This window comes from Microtus oregoni, unplaced genomic scaffold (assembly GCF_018167655.1).
Source record: "Microtus oregoni isolate MIOR12 unplaced genomic scaffold, Mior012 000091F_ref0000469, whole genome shotgun sequence".
In the NCBI taxonomy this organism is placed as follows: Eukaryota; Metazoa; Chordata; class Mammalia; order Rodentia; family Cricetidae; genus Microtus; species Microtus oregoni.
Window position 1 is genome coordinate 3,072,757 of NW_024544600.1, and position 19,360 is coordinate 3,092,116.

The window sequence follows — 19,360 nt, forward strand, 5'->3', positions numbered from 1 at the left end:
TGTGTGCGCGTGTGTGCGCACGCGCACACACACGCGTGCACAAATGCACACACTCTCACCCCTGTGGAGGTCAAAGGAGAACTGACAGGGTTCAGTTTTCTCCTACCATATGGGTCCTAGAAAGATCAGGCCATCAATCTTCGTGGAAAATGATTTCCCCCTGACAATCTGTCATTTCTATTATATTTTATGAAATATATTATATTTTCATGACAAGTTCTCATATCCCCTAGACAAGACTGTAACTTTGGAATGTAGCAGATGGCAGACTTGAACTTCTCATCTTCCTGCCTCCACCTCCTCAAGACTAGAGGTGTGCACACTATTGCACCCAGTTTATGGGGCTCTGGGGCTTGAACTTGGGGCCAACCCAGCTGCATCCCTAGCTGCCTGTGTCCTCTCAGCCCCTTCTCTTTATGCTCTCTTGTTCTCGCTTGAACTCCCAAGGCAGATCCCAGGGTAGGCACTGGAAAAATGCTCGTTGAGTGAATCAGTGTCCATGGGACAAGGGATGGGGAAGCAGGATGGGACTCCCAGGGCTCTGGGAGGAAAGAGGGTCAGGGTATACAATCACATCCCTTGCACACCCCTGACAGCAAGCTCCAGAGAGGCCCCTGTCAGCAGGAGAGAGGAGACCTACCAAGGTAGCTTATTCCCTGCCCCCACCCAGGCCCATCTTCCCAAGGATCACCCACACATGCCAACAGCTGCCCCAATCTGGACTGTCCCTTCATTCCTGGCTCCTACACTTGGCTGCTGGCAAGGCTGTCCAGGAAAACCTTGTGATCTCCACTCTGACTTCTTCACCGCTAACACACACCTCAACCTGAAGATCCTGGTTCAATAGCCTTAGCCTTAAGTAAAGGCTAGTCAAATTCCCAGTTAGCACTTAGCTGGTTAAAAATTAGCCTTTTTTTAAAAAAAAAAATAAATAAAAATCTTTGAGTCCCTTTCCCCCACAGGAAGCTGCTAACTAGGACAGCAAGTCTCAGAATGAGGTCACAGAAATACTGCCTAGCCTTAGCTTCCCTTCCCAGCCAGAGCCACAGGTCCAGGATGAGGAGTCCTGGGTGGAAGGAAGGTCCTTCAGGAGGTGGGCCAAAGATGAGAGTAGGAAAGCCAGAAGCCAGCCGGGGTGGTGGTGGCGCACACCTTTAATCCCAGCACTCAGGAGGCAGAGGCAGGTGGATCTCTGTGAGTTCGAGGCCAGCCTGGTCTAAAGAGCTAGTTCCAGGACACCCATGGCTACACCCTGTCTTGAAAAACCAAAACCAAACCAACAAACAAACAAAGGAAAAAGGAAAGCCAGAGGCCAGTGCACGCTGTGGGTCTTTTCGCTCAAGGAGACCTGGGTTCAAAGCTGCACTCTGGTGCAAGAGTTGACCCTGAACAAGTAGTTTTGACCTATGCACTTGCCTCTCACTTGCAAAAGGGACTTTTACTTCTGTGGTGTTCACTGGACCGAACCACACAGCTCTGGATTGACAGTGTGAAGCCAAGCACCTGGAAGACCCTGGGGTCCCAGGGAAATACCTCCTACGGAGATCCTAGAAGGGGCCGTGTGATGGTTCATCTTGTCAATTTGATGGGATTTAGAATCACTATGGAAACAATTCTCCTGGCATGTTTGTGAGGGATTACCCAGGTTAGGCTGAGGTAGGAAGATCCATCCTACATGTTGGCAGCACCATTCACTGGGCTGGGGTCCCCAATAAAATAAAGAGGAATTGAGCACCTGAATTCATCTCTTTGCTCCCTGGCTTCTGACCCAACCCTAACCCTAACGACTAGCTGTCTCCTGTTCCTGCCTCACTTGGCCTGAGGGGCTGGACCTTCTGACTGTGTGCCTTCCAACTGTGCACTAAAACAAACCTTTTCTTCCTCAAGATGCCTCTGTCTGGTGTTTTGTCATAGTGATGAGACAACTGTCCAAGCCCAGGACAGAATCCTTCCTCTCTCAGGTATCACTGAATGGCCAGGTCAAGCTCAGCCAAGGAGGACAGGCTGGAAGGTGGGCAGATCTCTCCTGAGTTCTAGAGTTCAGGCCCCACATTCCCCACGTTTCTTTGCCACCCCCCGCCCCCGCAGAAAACACAAAGGTTCTGGTTTCTAACATCTCCCAGCATCCCCTTCTAGAATTCTCAAAGCAGGATGGGGCTGGCATCATGTAGGAATTGACAAGGTGAGGCCAGGAGGGCGGGGAGGAGAGGTGCTGGGCCCCAGAGGGCGATGAGGGAGGTAGGGCAGCTGAGATGTGGCCAGGTTTCTCCATGGGCATCTGGAGTTTGGGAGGGTCTGTGGATCTGGCTCTCACCACACCCAAGGAAACCTTAGGCAAATAAACAAGCAGCCAATACAGCAAGGCCTGTATGGGAGCTGCGGCTATAGTGTGACCAGTAGCAGGGACCAGAGAGGCCCCGTGGCCACAGCGGCGGAAAGGCTGGAGCAGGGTGGGGGCACAGTGGTGGTTTGGAGCAGGAAGTTGGGCCTGGGGTGCATGGGTTGAATTTGGCAGCTTCAAGGTAAAAAGAAAGGTGTTGATTCAGCCCGGTTCTTATCCACACTTCTTCTGAGGGAGGTTCCAAGTCCTTGCCTTCCACTTAAGGTCAAACTGGAAAACAAGACAGACAAGGAGCTGCCCCTCCATCATTCTGAATCCCCAGTTCTGCTTCCAGGCTGACTCTGGGCCTTGTCATTGAACAACATACCATTTCCGAGCCAGAGTTCTCAATAGAGGAGCAGGGGCAGAGGCACCAACATGAACCTATTGTCTGCAGGTCCTCATCTGCTTGGAGGAGAGGGGCCCAGAAGTGACAGTAGAGCCCCAGGATGCTTTGCCACTTTCTGTGACCCAGAGACACTCATTCATACTGTTCCCTTGAGCTTCTTCAAGAGATTGAGTCCCAGAGACACAGACCAACTAAGCTCAGACGTAGAAACATGGCGTTAGGGGTGTTGGCTCCTGTCTGCAACCCCAGCACTTAGGAGGCTAAAGCAAGAAGATTGCTGTGCTTTGGAGGCCAGCTTCACTTACACAGTGAGTTCTTGAGCCAGCCCAAGCTACAGATGAAGATCTTGTTTTCAAAATAAAAGACACAGAGACAGAACTACAGAGCCATATAGCCAGAGAGAAAAATGTGTGTGTGTGTGTGAGAGAGAGAGACAGAGAGAGAGAGAGAAACAGAGAGAGAGAGAGAAACAGAGAGAGGAGAGAGAGAAGGGAGGAGAAGAAAGAAAGAACAGAGACAGGGAGACGGAGAGACAGGAATAGAACACACAGCAGGGAGACGATAAACACATTCATAGACCAAAGCGGAAGCAGGAACCAAGAACTTCACAGATAGTCCGGCTAGAGATGAGATTCAGGTCCCTTAGATACTCCTGAAAATATGAGGGGCTGAACACCAAGTCCCTCAGGTCTTGAGGGAGTCCCAAGAAGGTGGTCTACTGCCTCCCATCTCCACATCTCCAACACTAAGGCACTGCAGATTCCTGCCTCCCCCCATCCCAGCTACCACCAAGTAAGTTAGCCATTGGCCACTGGAGCTGATGGGTCACCCAAGGCACAGAAGCGGGAAAGGAGGCTGTGAACGTAGGAAGGGCATAGGGTACACACTGTAGGCCGTCAGAGGCAGTGTCCAAGGGTGTCCACAGAAGACTTGGTGCTCAGGCATGGTTTGTGAGCCAGGGAGCGTGCTGGGTGAGTGAGTACATGTATGTGGTGGGTGTGTCTAGTTCCATAAAAAACTCTGCAGTGTTAAGGAGGTCAAAGTGGTGGGTTGGTCCCCAAACAGCCCAATAAGAATCATGACTGAGCAGAGCTAGTCACAAAAGAGGTAGCAGGACTTTGTTTTCTGAGCAGACAGTATGTCCAGGGGCCACAGGGCACTCTGCAGCAGCTTAGAACAACATGGCATTTGTTTCTATCAGGGATGACCCCAGTCACCAGCTAACTGGCCCCCAAACTCCCGGAGAAGCCGCTCCTCCCTGGCTGTGGTGTGGGAGGGCATGGTGGGATGGGGTGGAGGGATAGGAGACATGGTGGATATTCAGCCTCACCTTTCTCTGATCTGGTTTCCATCCCTCTTGTTGCTACATGTAAGTTTATTTTGTCCTTGCACCTTGGGAGCAGAAAGTGCCATATCCTCGCCATGCTGGAAAGAGAAGCAAGCTCTCCTCCCCATCCCTTCCCACTCAAGCATCATAGGACATTTAAAAAAAATGTCCCAATTTTTAGTTAGAGAATGAGGTCAGGAAGCCCAAGGGGGGACCGCTTATCGGTGACAACTGACAATTTTCACTTCACCTTGAAACTCCCTCCTTATCTAGATGTGCTTGGCCCAAGCCCAGTTTTACAGCCTCTTTGCCAGAGGAGAGAAATATAAAGAAGGAGCTAACCAAATGGCACTTGGGATCACAGATTCAGCCAGGTTCCCTGTCACCTTTGCAGGGCCCAGAGCAAGAACACCACTAGTGGTCCACAGACACAGGTCTAAATATCTTAACATTCTAATGGCATGGTGGCATAGGCCTGTAGTCCCAGCTGCCTGAGAAGCTGAGGCAGGAGGGCTGCTTCAAGTTTAAGGCCTGTCTGAATGACTTTGCCAGACCTTGTCCCCCAGAAAACAAAACAAAACAAAAAGGCTGGGATATGGCTCCAGGGTAGACTGTTTGCCTAGCACATACAAGCCCTGAGTTTGGGCCCCAGTACTACAAAATAACAACAACAATAGATATTTTAAAGTTATAGATCTTGTTAAAGAAATATCCAATATTTTTGAGATAAGGTCGAATATATACCAAGCTAGCCTCAAACTCTAAATCCCCCCCCCCCCTTATCTAAATCAGCTAACCTTCTGATCCCCCTGACTCTGCCTTCCAAGCTGGGATTATAGGCAGGTTCCACTCTACTTGGTTTTATGCAGTGCTGGGGTAGACCTCAGGGTTTTGGGCAATGTTTGGCAACCCCTCCACCAACCCAGCTCCACCCGTTCCATAAATTAGTTTCTAGCACCCTACCTTGACAGCTATACCAGGTGACCTAGGAGACCAGGCTTAAGTTCAGGTTTTCCTGCTTCCTGTCAGGTAAGTCTCACACCAGAATGACATCACCGTAGAGAGGTGGCTTCCTTCTCACCCTGGCTCCAGCCACCCCTGCCCTTGCTACCTTCCCACCGCCAGGGCAGCCACATTCTCTGCACCACAAGGACCGCTGATACAGACACCTGGCCTCAGTCTACTTCCGGCCACAGGCCCTGTAAGATGGTGTGCTGGGCAAGCACTCTGCCAACCGAGCTGTGTCCCCAGCCCTGAGCGTGTGGTCCTGATGCTCAGCCCCACTGACTACATTTGACAGAAGATACTGAGAACAGAGCGCTTGGAAGCACCCAGGCTAGGGCATGTGGGCACTGCCTCCCTTGCCCGGATTTTAAGGGTACTCACGGGTTGGCCTTCTTTGATGGCCACCAGAGCTAGAGAAAGCCAGGGCTTGATGCTCTCCCTCCCTCCACTGGAGGGCAGTTCGGACAATCCCCAGGCAGGATTATTTATCTTCCTGGAAAAACCCAAGTCAGTTTGATCCCAACTTGTGGATTTCTGGAGGCAGGGAGGGCAGGGAGCTGATGCCAACAGGGAATTTCTGTCAAGCTGGGTCTCCAAACCAGAGCTTGTTCCATTTAGGCACAGCCCCAAGCGGGCCCCTGCAGCTCCCTGGCTCCTGCCTCACCCTGCAGATGAAAGACAACAGAAATAAGGCGACAGAGCCAGGAGTAAGGGGTTCTGGACAGCACAGAAATGAGAACCAGCAGGGGGCAGGGGCTGGTAGGGGAGAAGTGCCGGGCATCTCTCTTTCTGGACAAGCTTTAAAAAATTTCCACCCGGCCCCCACCCCCTGCAGATCGGCTTTGCTGTCCTACCCGGGAGGGGACACTTAGACCTGTTGAGCCATCACCAGGCGCCAGGACTGTGCTAAGCGCTCTTCACACGTTTTCTCATTAAATCCCTGTAGCCACCCTATGAGGTGGGTTCTATCCTTATCCCCAGTTTCAAGTAAGGAAGCAAGTTCAGAGGTAGAGGTGACAGGACTCAGTGCTAACCTACCCCGAAGTTCCCCTTTCCTATAACTCACCGCCTCCCAGAAGCAAGCAGCTAGCTATCCCAGAACCCGAAAGGATGGTCAGAAATGAGCGAGAAGGACCAATGAGATGGTTTAGTAGGTATAGGCACTTGCTGCCAAGCCTGAAGATCAGAGTTCAATTCCCCAGCACCCACATACATGGTGGAAAGCAATAATGAACTCCAGCAAATTGGGCTTTCACCTACACACATGCATGCTTACACACACACACACACACACACACACACACACAAATTGAGGAAGAATTTACTGACAGTGATGATGGTGTTTGGGGAGGAGACTGTGGAATGAGAATCTAGATGGCCATGAAAAATTCCCTCACCTAGCCGCCACTTCAGTCTACCCAAAGACTCTGCTCCACACCCCAGGACTCTTCGCTTTATTTAAGTGGACCAGGAGGTCCCTAGCTGTCTCTCCTTTGTGGCTCAGGGAGCCCAGCATCACAGCTGGGTTAGCTCAGATTGCCTTTTTCAGAAAACTTTCCCTGGAGTCCTGGGAGACAGAGCCCCACCCTAAAGTCCAAATCCCACATGAGGGGGTATGGTCATCCCATGGCTGCCTTCCTCTCTGTCTCCATAGCCTGACTCCAAAACACAAGACAGAATGAACCTGCTGAGCCCGGGCCAGTATTTCCTCATACACACATCTCCAGGCTGCATCCATACCAAGTGCAAACGCAGATGACCCGGGGACACCAGAGAACCCAGGTCCCACTCAAGTAGGCAGCAGCTGTCACCTCACTTGTCCCCAGAACAGAAACCTTTCGGTTCATTCCATCACTCCAAACATCTGTGAAAGAGACTGCCCTGGGACCCATTCAGGACACTTGGGGTGACGAACCCCCATCCTACACACACCTGCTGCTGTCCAGAACATTTTAGGATCTACTACCCGATGCTGCTTTCCCCAGCGCTCGGACTCTGGCGGCATCACGTACAGCCAGTGGGTCCTTTCAACTTCCTCAGAGTTTAATCGCACACACTCTCGCTCACCAAGCCCAGACAGAGAACGTCTCTGGGGGTCCCTTAGGTTATAGACGAGGGCAGGGGAAGGCGCTGCTTTATCCTCCCGGGCTGCCCTCGAGGTCCTCAGTGGGGACCCGCCAGCATTGCTTGTCTTACCTGCAGGAACGAGACAGAGCCAGCGGTGGCCACCTGCTCTCGCCTGGTTTGCTTCGCAGAGGTTCTGGGCTCACCGGCTGGCTGGCTGGCTGGCTGGCTGGCCGGGGGCGGGGCCGAGTCGGGAGGGGCGGGGTCTCTTGTCCCACCCCAGCCCTAGCAGTGAGAAGTCTCTATGAACTTGAGGTGGCCAGTAGGGCCCAGAACAGGGTCACTGGAAGTTCCGGTTTCTTTTCTTCTTTCTCCCTTACTTCCCTTTTGAAACAGGGTCTTATGCAGTCCAGGGTTACCTTGAGTTCTTGGTCCTCCAGCCTCCAGGTGCTAGGATTACATGCATGTGCCACCACTCCGGCTCAGCTCCCCCTTTCCTCCTACCTTTTTCTTTCGCCTCCTTTCTCTTTCTTTCCTTTCTTTCTTCCCATTCTTCCCTCCTTCCTCTTCTTTTTCTTTTCTTTCTTTTTTTCTTTTTTCTTTTTCTTTTTTTTTTCTTTCTTTTTTGTTGTTGAAGGCAAGGTTTTACTCAGGCCTTGAACTAGTCAGCTAACATCAGTTCTTCCTCAGCCTCCCAAGCGCCAGGACAAGAGGCAGTGAACCACCACACACTTGACTTCCTGAGGGTTAGGACACTTGGGTCCTCCTGACCTTCTAAAACTCCCTCTTTCAGACAGCCTGATCCAGATGGTCACAAGCCTGACTCCATCAGAAGACCCCAGCCCAACACAGCAGCGAGATAGCCTTGCCGGAACCTCCCTCCCCCTAGTCTGAGGCTCTTGCAAAATTGAAGGTGGGTGGGGATAGGGCCCCTTCTCTAAAGGTCAGCTCCCCCATCCAGGGCTCAGCCACGTAAAGACTCAGGCTCTGGACAATGTTAGGTGTCCATCTTTTTCCTCTGTCCTTGCAACACAGGGCCCGCCACCCCCTCCGTCCCCAGACACCCTCGCAGGTCTCTCAGCTGTCACTGTTTAGCACTGGAATGACAGGCGTCCGTGAGTCCAGTCACATTCAAGGCCACTGAGCTTAGCACTTTCTGCCCCTGCCCACCCCCCAACAGTCGCTAATTTTATTGACCTGTAAAAGGCACGTTCCTGGCTGGGGGTGGGGTGGGGTGGAGGAACTAACTCAGGGCAAACAAAAGGCTCCCAGGAGGAAGGACAAGGACCCCTGAAGGGGCCAAGGATGCCCGGAGAGGAAGACGGTCTCCTCAGAGCGAAGATGGATGCCCAAGAGGGTGGAAGAGAAATTTTAGCTCTCAGTCAGCAAAGACCGGGAGAAGAGAGAATGAACTATTTTCCATCCACTCTGAGGCAGGGCAAGGATGAAGCGGGAGAGATGACGGTTGGATGGAAGGAAGAACTGTCATCCTCCTGCCACATCTCTACCCTAACCCTTTCCTCCCCCCCTTGAAGGTGACTCTTGCCTGCTGGGCCTCCTACTACAGAAATAGCCCTTTCCCTGAAGAATCAACCTAGATCTCGCCTTTCTTAAAACGAGAACAAAAAATGTAGGCCTTTGCAGCTCATTCCCCTATGCCATGCCTACCTCATCCCAGCCCTCAAACCATCAGGTGCTCTTCACCCAGGTGAGAAGGGGGAATAAAAAGGGGGCATGGGGTTAGAGCCTGACACAGCAGAGTGGGGGGGGGGGACACAATGGCCTCAAATGGAGGCTTTTTAGATCTGGGAATGGAACCCAGAGCCTCTTCCGTGCCAGTTGTGTTTTCTGCCTGTGAATCCTGTCTTCAACACCTCTGATTTATCCTGTTGACGACCTACATGAGGGTCAGACAGATACCGAACAGATTTTTATTTTTCTTTTTTTCCAGACTGGATCTCTTGTGGCCCAGGCTGGCCTCAAACTCACTAGTAGCCAAGGATGACCTTGAACTTACTTTAACTACAGTTCTTGCTCATGTTGTGTGTGTGTGACGTGTGTGGGCACACGAATACACTGTGGTGCTCCTGAGGAGGTCTGAGAACAACTTGGCAAGAATGGTCTCCTCTTCCCACGGGTAGGGCCTGGGGATTGAACTCAGTAAGGCTTGGGGCAAAACTTTATCCAATGAGCCATCTCCTGTCCCTATCTCTTCAGGGCTTGGATTCCAGGCAGTTCTAGGGAGCAGACCCTAGGCTCTGTGGATGGGAGACACTCTAATAACTGAGCTACACCTCCAGTCTCAAGGGTAATATTTTAAGATTAAAAACTACTACAGTGTGGAGAGAGGGTTAGAGAAAGAACAGGGCTACGATGGGAACAGAGACGCTTGGGAGGGTGTGCTTATATCTTTTTGTTTGTTTTTCGAGACAGGGTTTCTCTGTGACTTTGGAGCCTGTCCTGGAACTAGCTCTTGTAGACCAGGCTGGTCTCGAACTCACAGAGATCTACCTGCCTCTGCCTGCCGAGTGCTGGTTTAAAGGCATGTGCCACCACCACTTGGCTTTATGTGCTTATATCTTGATTAGAGGAGGGTATATGTGGCAAAATGTATTGGAACTGCAATTATTAATATGAGGTTTATTTTCCATCAATTATTCTCCACTCCATCCCAAATGTATAAGAATATCTGTGGGGGGCTGGAGAGATGGCTCAGAGGTTAAGAGCACTGGCTGCTCTTCCAGAGGTCCTGAGTTCAATTCCCAGCAACCACATAGTGGCTCACAACCATCTGTAATGAGATCTAGTGCCCTCTTCTGGCCTGTAAGTATACATGCAAGCAGAACACTGTATATGCAATAAATAAAGATTTATTTAAAAAAAAAAAGAATATTTGTGACAGAATAAAGGTTCCCCCCTACCCTTGACCAGTGTACTACCCAGGGGGAGGGGAATGGCTTGCTGGACTATCCTGCCCCCTGCAGTCTGGGCTAGGTACTACAGCCACAAGTGGTCAGTTCAGGGAGAGATCAGACAGGTTCTGGGCGCAGTACTGTAGAATGTCAAAATCAGGTATTGAGAAGGGCACCCGGGACCACTTCTTGGCCTGGATCCTCCCGTGAGGGGTCTCCAGGAGTATGCCTCGGATTTTGAGCACCGGCAAGGTCACTGATTTGTAGATCATCTGCAAGCCCCAGACCTAGTGGTGGGACAAAAGTCAACATCTGGGTTTCTACCATCATGCAGTGGGCTCCCTAAGACAGGACTAGAGCAGAGACTGTGGGTCATCCATGGCAGGACTCGTTGCCACTCTGTGTGAGGGTCTCTTTCCCAGATCAAGGGCCTCTGGGGTCTGGGGCTGAGGGCTCTTGGCCTGAGCGATAGCCCCTCACTTACCTCCCCACAGTTACTGCAGCTAATGGTCCCTCCAGGCTTCCAGTCCTTGAAGACTTTGTTAATGACCACAGGCTTCTGGGAGACGGTATAGTAGATCCTAGAGAGGATGAGGTAAACAGCGCCCTTCTGGAGTTCCTGTACCCCAGACTTCAGGCCCTGTAGCTGGCTGAGCCCCTGCCAGGGCAGCAGGGTTTTCTGCCTGTCAAGATACAAAACTTCCCAGAACCAGGAAGTCGAGACCTCAGAGGGTCTGCCTGCCCCGTCTGCACCCCCTTCCCACACCCAAGCTTGGGAACTTTTTGACTCCCACGTGAGGGTTTCAAGTTTCCTTATGAATCTCCTCCTTCCTTATTTCCAACCCCAAGCTACCTCCCTTCACCTGACAGAGTGTTCTAGAAACATCCATCCTCCCTGACATTCCCTGGTTCAGTGTGCACCCGAGCCTCCTCACTGCCTCCTGGATGACGGTTTAACTTCCAGGCCCAACCTTCAAGATGCTCCGTGACCTGGTTAGTCTTCCTGCATCCCATCACTCCCATCTCCCTCTCAGGATGACTAGGCTCCCTCACCTCTGCCTAGACTCATCTTCCCATGTTCAAACCCCACCAACCTCCTTCTCCTACCTGGGTGAAATGCTCCCTCAAATGGAACCCATTCGAAGAACCTTGGCATCGTGACCTGACACACAGGCGGTGTCAGTAAACAGGTTCTTAATGACTGTTGTAAGCAGAAGTAAGGTAGGAGGTAGAATGGGGCAGGGGTGGCCTAGCGAGAGGGGGAGTTCTGTAACTTAGTATGTGAAGGACGGATCAGGAAGGTGTGTGTGTGCCACCAAGCTCCTGTGGAGGTCTGAAGGCAACTTCTGGGAGTCTCCCCCTCTACCGTGCGAACTGGGAATCAGGCTCAGGCCTCCAACTTGCTGTGTAACTGAGGGTAGCCTTGCCCTGCTGATCCTACTGCCTCTATTTCCAGAGCGCCGGATTACAGGTGTGCACCACCATCCAGGTGCCGGGGATAGAACCTACAGGGCTTTGCATATTTTAGGAGAGCCTTCTCCAAACAGAGTTACACCCTCCCCCCCCTTTTTTTCTTTTTTCTTCTTTTATTTATCTTTTGAAACAGTTTCTCTCTATGTAACCCTGGCTATCCTGAAACTAACTCACTATGAAGTCCAGGGCCCTTCTAGGACCCTCCTCTTTTTGAGTCCAGCCTGTCCTGGAACTGTCTGTGTAGCCAAGGATAACACCTTGAACTCCCAGGTACTGAACTACAAGCATGTATAACCACCAAACCACTACCACCATACCCAGCTACCCAGCTAGCTACTGGTTTGTTTGTTTGTTTGTTTTGTTTTGTTTTTAAGCGATGGAGGCCTTTCTATTGCCTTGGCTCTGAACTCCTAGGCTCAAGTCATTCTCCAAGCCACCTCACCTGGCAGTTGGACCTGTCTTGAATGTCCTGAAAGTGTGTAGGACCAAGAAGTTAGTTTGTAGCTAAAGTCTTTGTATCCTAAATTCCAGTTTTCTTTCAATCCCACAATGGCCACGGAAGCTTAAGAAAGACACCGCCCCTCTGCTTCCTCGCTTGTGAGATGGGACTATGGATAAAACCTGCTTGCTAAAACGCTCTTTAGCCTCCTCCACCTTGCAAAAGTCCTTCCTCATCCTGCCAGCCCTCCCACAGCTCTCACGAGAAGTTGGGGTTCACATTGACGTGGTGGGTGCCCTCCACCTTCCGCAGGTCACTTCCGTAGCCCACGGCCACCATGCAGTTGATGCAGAGGAGCTGCACGCACTCCGCTGGGAACTGCCTCTGCTGACTCTCCCGCTGGGCTGCGCGCACTGCTCGCTTAACCAGAGCTGCCCGTTGCAGGTCCTGGATCTGGGCAGGGACGGGGGCAGTGGGGAGGAGACATGACATGGACAGCAAGAGACCCAACCTCAGGAAAGCTCCCAGGGCATTTGTACCTAGACCCAGAAGGGACTTTTTTTGTTTGTTTGTTTGTTTTGTTTTTGAGACAAGGTCCTTTACTGAACCCGGAGCCCGGAGCTCCCTGACCCAGCAGCTGGCCAGGAAGCCCAGAGATGCCCTGCCTCACCTGCCTCAGTCTTCCCAGAGCTGAGATCACAGGAACCCTTTGATGTCCTCAGGTTTTTACTTGTCTAGGAATCTAAACTCAGTGCCTTGTTCCAATCTTCTCATCTGCCTGGGTCTTTGTTTCCCTTCTGTCTGTTTCTAGAAGCTCTCTCAGAAATACAAAGTATCTGTCCCCACCCTACCCCCACCTTTGTTTTCTGTTGTTTTGAGAAAACAACACCCACTGGTGTTGCACCCACACACTCCTGGGGTCCCCTCCCAGCTTATCCAAGGAACTTTTATACTATGCAGAGAAAGATGAAGGCCAGGGTCATGTTACCGGAGAGGGTAGTGCCTGTCCTCCACATAACCTTAGAAACAGGCCTTGTCCTAGGCTGTCCTGGAACTCATTCTGTAGATCAGGCTGGCCTCAAAAGCACAGAGATCCACCTGCCTTCTGCCTCCCAGGTGCTCAGGTTAAAGGCGTGCGCCACCACTGTCCACCACCCCAATCCTCCCTCCCCACCCCCCTTTTTAAAGACAGATTCTCAGTATCTCAGGTTGGCCTCAAACTTGCTGTGGTAACCAAACATAAGGGCAACCCTAGGACGAGGCCTGTTTCTCAGGTTATGTGGAGGACAGGCACTACCCTCTCCGGTAACATGACCCTGGCCTTCATCTTTCTCTGCATAGTATAAAAGTTCCTTGGATAAGCTGGGAGGGGACCCCAGGAGTGTGTGGGTGCAGTCAGAGTCTGCTGACCTTGGCCTTGAACTCTTGGGGGTCCATCTTCTGCACTGCAGCCACGGCCTGCTCCATCAGCACCTCCAGAGCTTCATTGGTCAGCTCCCGCTGCAGCTCCCTACTGCCCTCTGTTGCCACAAAGGAGTACACGCTCTGCCCAGCTCGAGCGCGGCCCCTGGCCTGGGAAGAATGGCAAAGGTCAGTCAGGAGTAGGCTGGGGTCCCAGGCGGCTCCTTCTAGGACTGTGGCAGTGGAGAGGAGGGCCCTAGGATACCTGGACCATGGAGATCTCATTGGTCTGGAGCCCATAGCGTACCACCACATTGCACTGGGCGATATCCAGCCCCTCCTCTGCCACACTTGTAGCAATTAGAAGGTTCAGGGTACCATCCCTGAACTCCTGGATTACCTCTTGCTGGTTTTTCTGTGGAAGGATTGGTAGGGAGGAGAAGGTTTATACGAACTACTCAGAGTCCCCAAGATCCTGTCCATCTTCCCTGGTGACCCCAATCCCTAGGGCCACACATTCTTTCTTTCTCCTGCACTGTCTCCTCCCCTCCCCCCCCCTTTAAAAGATAGATTCTCCAGAATCACAGGCTGGCCTTGAACTTTTGGTGTAGCCAAGAATGGCCTTGATCTTCTACTCCTAAGGCTTCTACTGTCTCTCTTCTGGTTGCTGGGAGCAAACGGCATTACCACACCTGGCTTATGGCTTTGGGCTTGTTAGGCAACCATCCTACCACCAGTGACTCCTAAAAGTCCCCGTCTACCCGGCTAACCTCTGTTCTCCCATAAGGTGTCTCAAGGGCCTGACCCTCGGTCTTGAGAAACCACAGAACTCAGTCTCTTCCTCGCCCCCAGGGTTCCTACTCCATTCCCTGTGGCCCTTAGGCCAGGCTAGAGGTGGGGGTTGGGGAGGACGGGGTGATTTCTGTCATCTCAGCTCTAGGAAGATTCAATCCCTCCTTCCCCCAGCCTTCCTGCTATCACTCGGTGCTGATGACCCTTCCCCCCGCTTCCCTATGAAAAGCCACCAACCAAAACCAAACACCTGGGTCATGTGTGTGCTCTGGCTGCTATTCCCTGCTCCAATCAGCATCTGGGCCTTGATGTTCACTTTCTGTAGGCCAGGCTGCTGCCAAAGCCAGAGCAGGAGGGAGTAAGCACTCTGGCGGGTTCGGGTGAAGATGATGCCCCGAGGGTGGTTGGGGCTCCCAAATTGCTTCAGCAGGATCCCTTCCAGCATCTCCAACTTCGGATTCTCGGGCCCACGAGCTGCTAACTGGGCCAGCTCATTCTTATGGCCTGGGAACATCAAAACAGAGGCAGAGGCAAGGGGCTTAGGCCTGGATGTGGACAGGGCGCTCACAGGGACAGAAAGATAGGAGGACACCTACTCCTGTCTATTCCAAGAACACACTTGAGGACATAGTTTCCTCTCATTATCAAGGCCAGCCTTATACAAGACACTGAGTATAGAATCCATTGTTCATGTACCCCAGGCTGGCACTCATTCTCACTCTTGCCTTATATTTGTTTTGTTTTGCTTTTTTGAGACAGGGTTTCTCTGTGTAGCCCTGGCTGTCCTAGAACTTGATCTGTAGACCAGGCTGGCCTCGAACTCACAGAGATCTGCCTGCCTCTGCTGGGATTAAAGGCGTGACTCACTGCTAGCTGGCTACAGGTAGGGCCTTGGAAACTGTTGTTTTAGTTTTTTTAGACAGGTTCCCATGTAACTCAGGCTGGCTTCAAACTCACTGCATGGCCAAGGACGACTTCTGTTCCTGCTTTCACTTCCTAAATCCTGGGATTACAGTCATGGGTTCTTCACTTGAAGCCAAACTGGGCCTTTGTGCATGCAAGGTAACTGCTCTAACCATTAGACTGCACCCCAGCCACACCTTGGAGCTTTTCTCTTTCTTTTCTCTTCCTCCCCCCACAGGGTTTCTCTGTGAGCCTTGGCTGTCCTGAAACTTGCTTTGTAAACCAGGCTGGCCTTGAACTCAGAGCTCTGGCTGTCTCGGCCTTCTGAGTGCTGGGATTAAAGGTGCGGATCACCACTGTTTGGTCTTTGAGCTTTTCAAATTTATCCTTGATACCAGAATAGCTTCAAGCCAGATTTTTCTGTAGTGTGTGTGTGTATGTGTGTGTGTGTGTGTGTGTGTGTGTGTACACGCATGCGCATACCCACCAGAGATCCCTGTCAGGTGTTTTCTATCACTCTCAACCCTTATTTTTAAATTTTCATTTTTTTATTATCATGTATGTACATGGCATGTGTTCATGGGTATGTATACCATGACACATGTGTATTATTTATTATGTATACAATATTCTGTCTGTGTGTATGTCTGCAGGCCAGAAGAGGGCACCGGACGCTTGCATGGGAAGCCCTTTACCTGTGGAGCCACCCTAAGGGGTTTTTAAAATATCTTGGTTGAGGGCTGGTAAGATGACTCAGAAAAAAAACACCTGACATTTGAGTTCAATCCCCACTAGGAGGCAAGTTGGCCTCTGTCCTCCAAGAGAGTGCTGCTGTGGCACACGTGCCCACACGAATGTATGCCTTCCTCACCCCACTTAGCAAATTAGTGTAATAAGTTAAAATATCTGTTTATAACCTGAATTAGTTTTTCTGCTGCAAACTGTCACACTTGAGGCAACAAGTCTGTCATACCAGCAGCCTTGGGTTTTGATTGGGAAAATAAAGAGTCCCAGCCTCCCTAACTGACCTGGAGCGCTCTAGCAGTTCTGACCCCATTATGGCTCACCATCGAACAGCTCCAGCAGCCAGCGCTCCGCACGCAGCATCTGAGTTTTCGTGGCGCGCTCCCTGTGGTAGAAATCTTGCAACATGTCAAGAGCATCCTGTGCGCGGACGGTGTCGTGGGTCAACAGCGCGTCATTGTAGCGCCGCAGGTGGAGCGCATACACCCGCCGTTGCTGGAGTCCTGCCTCTGCGGCTGCAAGCAAAGGATGCAGGGTCAATGTTCCTAGGTTCTTCTGCTCCTAAATGGTCCACCTAGACCACCTAGACCACCTAGACCACGAGTGTAGAAGCTCCACCCTCAAAGGCTCCGCCCAGGCAGAACCTCCCGAACTGCTCCTCACCAGCTTTGCTCAGCTCCACTACTTGCTGCTCGTAAGTCTGCGTTCCAAACTGCTGGCTCAGTTCAGGCATCGCTAGTTGCTGGTGAATTTGTTTCATAAGCTCTTTTAGCAAGTCTCCAAAAGGGTCCTGAGAAGGGAGGAATGACAGGATGAGGGAATTCCCATAATATGGCAGAGTTGGGTACCATGGAGGTACAATTTATCTTGGGAGTGAGAACATCAAAGGGCTGGCCTGCTGGGTGTGAAGTAGCATCGCGGCTGGAGAGCTTCTGCTGTCTCAATTATGCGTTTGCCCTGTAGCCTGGACACAGTGATGTTGAACCGTGGTTCAGCCCTGCCATTACAGACATCAGCCAGTGCCACTATTGAAGAGGAGAACTGGTCCAGCCTCGACACCAAGTGCCCCAGCTTCACGTCTTGGCAGTACCATGAGCCAATCTCAACAGTAGGCTATGGACGCGGACTACATGTGCCTCAAAGCACAGAACACAGAAAGGATAGGTGGCAGCACAGAGGTACAGGCAAGCGGCCTGAAATGACAAGACCTGGGGGAGGTGGAGTCAGAGCCCAAGCCGAGCTTCCCTAACTCTGCACCGGACCCCAGCCTGCCCAGGGACTCCTCACGCACCTCTCTGCGCCTTTGGCAGAGGTCGTACTGCTTGCAGGGCTTCGGGTTGTGCTCCAGCAGCTGGGGGCGGCAATTCTCTGGTGACATGATGCGCCACGTATCCAGGTTGGCACAGAGCTGGAGGTGATAGAGAGGCATCACCGGAAAGAGGGGTCAGGCAGAATTTTGAGGAGGCGGAGTCCTGGCTTAAGAACAGGAAGAGCCTAAAGCAGGGGCATTGGGAGTTGGGGTTTATTTCTTCCGTGTTTAAAGGTGCGTCCTGAGTTACTAATATTCTAGGTACTGGTGTGAGAGAGGAACTTAGATGGACATGAACCATGAACATGAAGAAACCATTGAGAAATAGCTAAGAATATATAATGGAAACACATTAGGTAGTAAGAATGAACTCTGAAAATTCTAAAGCTGCTGCTGTAACAAAGCCAGAGGGAGACTGTGACAGCGACAGAGCTGCTCGCTGGGCACTCCAGGCAAAAGGAATAGTAAGTTCAAGAACTCCCACAAGCACAATGGGCTCAAGATCCTGGAAGAGATCGGTGTAGCCACAGAAGGAAGGGTAGGGTTGTAGGGCTGGGGAGAGGCCAGGCAGGCAAGGAGGTCCCCTAGTGGATCTGTGGTAGGAGGGCAGCAGGGACTCAACTGACCTGTAGGATGTGGTCAATGGCCCCTTGGAGGTTGGTGGCCCTGCCGGTGCCTGGGGAGGCCGTGAGCCCCAGCACCTGGGGAAGGCGCTCTGCCTTCTGCAGCTTGTGTTCTAAGTAGCGGCTCAGAATGACGTTGTAGACCGTATTCTTGTGGGTGTGGTGACACTCGTCCACCACGATCAGTGAGAACTCTGGGGGCACATGAGGGACAGCTGTAAGCCACACCTGGCACCTCTTCCAGCAGTTTTTGCTTTGTGAGGTCCCCGTTCTTTTCCCCCTCTCCCTTCCTAACTTCGAGCTGCGCTCCAGACAAGGCACAGGCGGGGTTGGCTTCTCTCAATTTATAGACTAGTAAAGTGGGGCTCAGCTGGGGAAGGGGCTTATTTGCCCGGGAGCAGGTTTTATAACCAGGATTCGGCCTTGGCAATGGGGCCCACTCGTTCCCACAATGACTGGATCCACAGGTGTTCACAGGGCCCTGCCCTCACCTGTGAGCTCTACGTGTTCCTCGTCTTCTGGGCTGACCAGCGCCAGCTGCAAGAGCTCTGCTGTGCAGATGAGCAGGTCATGGCTCCGGGCCATTAGGCCAAAGCCAGCTCGTGGTCCCATGTCTCCACTCAGGGTAGTCATGGTCCAGCGTTTATCCAACATGCTCCTGAATTCCTCAGCATGCTGGCTCACCAAGTGTACCTGGGAGTAAAGAATGCGGGGAGAGAACCTGGCTTGTGGTGGGGGTGGGAAATGGCAGTTATTGGGGGTTGGGGTGGGGGAAGCTGGGAGTAGGGTGACCCTTCAGGACATTGCTGGGTCCTGAACCAAGGTGAGAAGACCCAGCAGCGCTGTACTAGAAGAGACCAAGAACGGTCAGGACGACCAGAGACCCTGCTGTGGGAAAGGCAGACCACTCACCCTGTTGACCAGCACCACCACCTTGCCTCTGTCTACTGTCTCTAGATGCCGCCTGGCCACAAAAGCAGCTGCCCGGGTCTTGCCAGCGCCCGTGGGCAACCAGATTATGATATTCCTGCCTTCCAGAGCAGGCAAGATCACTTCCCACTGGTAGGGCCGCAGCTCCATTCTGGAATGGCAGAGGTTATCAGAACCCCTGCCTTCTAACCCCTCCCCCCTCCCAGACAGCACAATCAGCTGCAGAATTTGCCCTGTGCCTGGAATTCCAAGCTTCTCAGGGAGGTGGGGTAGCACACCATAGAGACCCACCTGGAACCTGCTGCAGCCAGAACTGGGGTGACCGTGTTGGGGAGAGAGCAAACCAGCCTGGTCTCTGCTGAGCCTTCTGGAGTTCTGGAAAGCCCGGGGCAGGCAGCTCAGTGATTAGAAATGAAACTGAAACAAGGGGAAGAGCCAGAGAAGCCGGAGCCCAGCCCATCCCTTCCCAGCCACAAATAAAAATAGGATTGGGGTGGGGTTTAGTTAATGAGAGGAGTGCGCTTTCATTGCCCTGGTCCTCTACTTCTCAAACCCTTTTCCCCAGCTGGGTTAAGGGGAAGGCATGGAGGTTCGGACCTTGGTTGACTGGACCAGGACCACCCCGGAGTCGGGATGGGCAAGTTCTTACTCCCCCTTTGTACATGAGACAGGCTGGAAGCCATTGGGAGAAGAGGAGAGGGGTGGCAGC

At 52.1% G+C, this 19,360-nt stretch overlaps 2 protein-coding genes across 2 annotated transcripts in view; both read right to left on the bottom strand.

The window, feature by feature from the left end:
- The window catches only part of Znf385c (zinc finger protein 385C), a 49,410-nt gene extending 42,110 nt beyond the window's left edge, over window positions 1-7,300 (bottom strand). Inside the window, exon 1 of the mRNA XM_041644072.1 lies at window positions 7,258-7,300. The gene's annotated coding sequence lies outside the window, so the exon portion shown is untranslated. The remainder of the gene's footprint in view (window positions 1-7,257) is intronic.
- Window positions 7,301-10,027: 2,727 nt separating this feature from the next.
- On the bottom strand, window positions 10,028-19,043 carry Dhx58 (DExH-box helicase 58). Its single transcript, XM_041644003.1, has 13 exons — window positions 18,943-19,043; window positions 18,634-18,802; window positions 18,213-18,414; window positions 17,725-17,915; window positions 17,081-17,197; window positions 16,453-16,579; window positions 16,113-16,304; window positions 14,393-14,646; window positions 13,616-13,765; window positions 13,360-13,521; window positions 12,212-12,402; window positions 10,522-10,618; window positions 10,028-10,324 (listed from the first exon to the last, which is right to left on the bottom strand). The coding sequence occupies exons 2-13, from the start codon at window positions 18,799-18,801 to the stop codon at window positions 10,139-10,141; spliced, it is 2,037 nt and encodes a 678-aa protein (XP_041499937.1). The 5' UTR covers window position 18,802; window positions 18,943-19,043; the 3' UTR covers window positions 10,028-10,138.
- Window positions 19,044-19,360: the final 317 nt, after the last annotated feature.

Excerpts from the sequence above, each read along its gene's own strand:
- Dhx58 (XM_041644003.1), bottom strand. The coding sequence starts at position 18,801 with ATGGAGCTGCGGCCCTACCAGTGGGAAGTGATCTTGCCTGCTCTGGAA. Across the intron at positions 17,916-18,212 it reads GGAACACGTAGAGCTCACAG|AGTTCTCACTGATCGTGGTG; the intron begins GTGAGGGCAGGG and ends ATGTGCCCCCAG. Across the intron at positions 16,305-16,452 it reads AGTGGAGCTGAGCAAAGCTG|CCGCAGAGGCAGGACTCCAG; the intron begins GTGAGGAGCAGT and ends CTTTGCTTGCAG.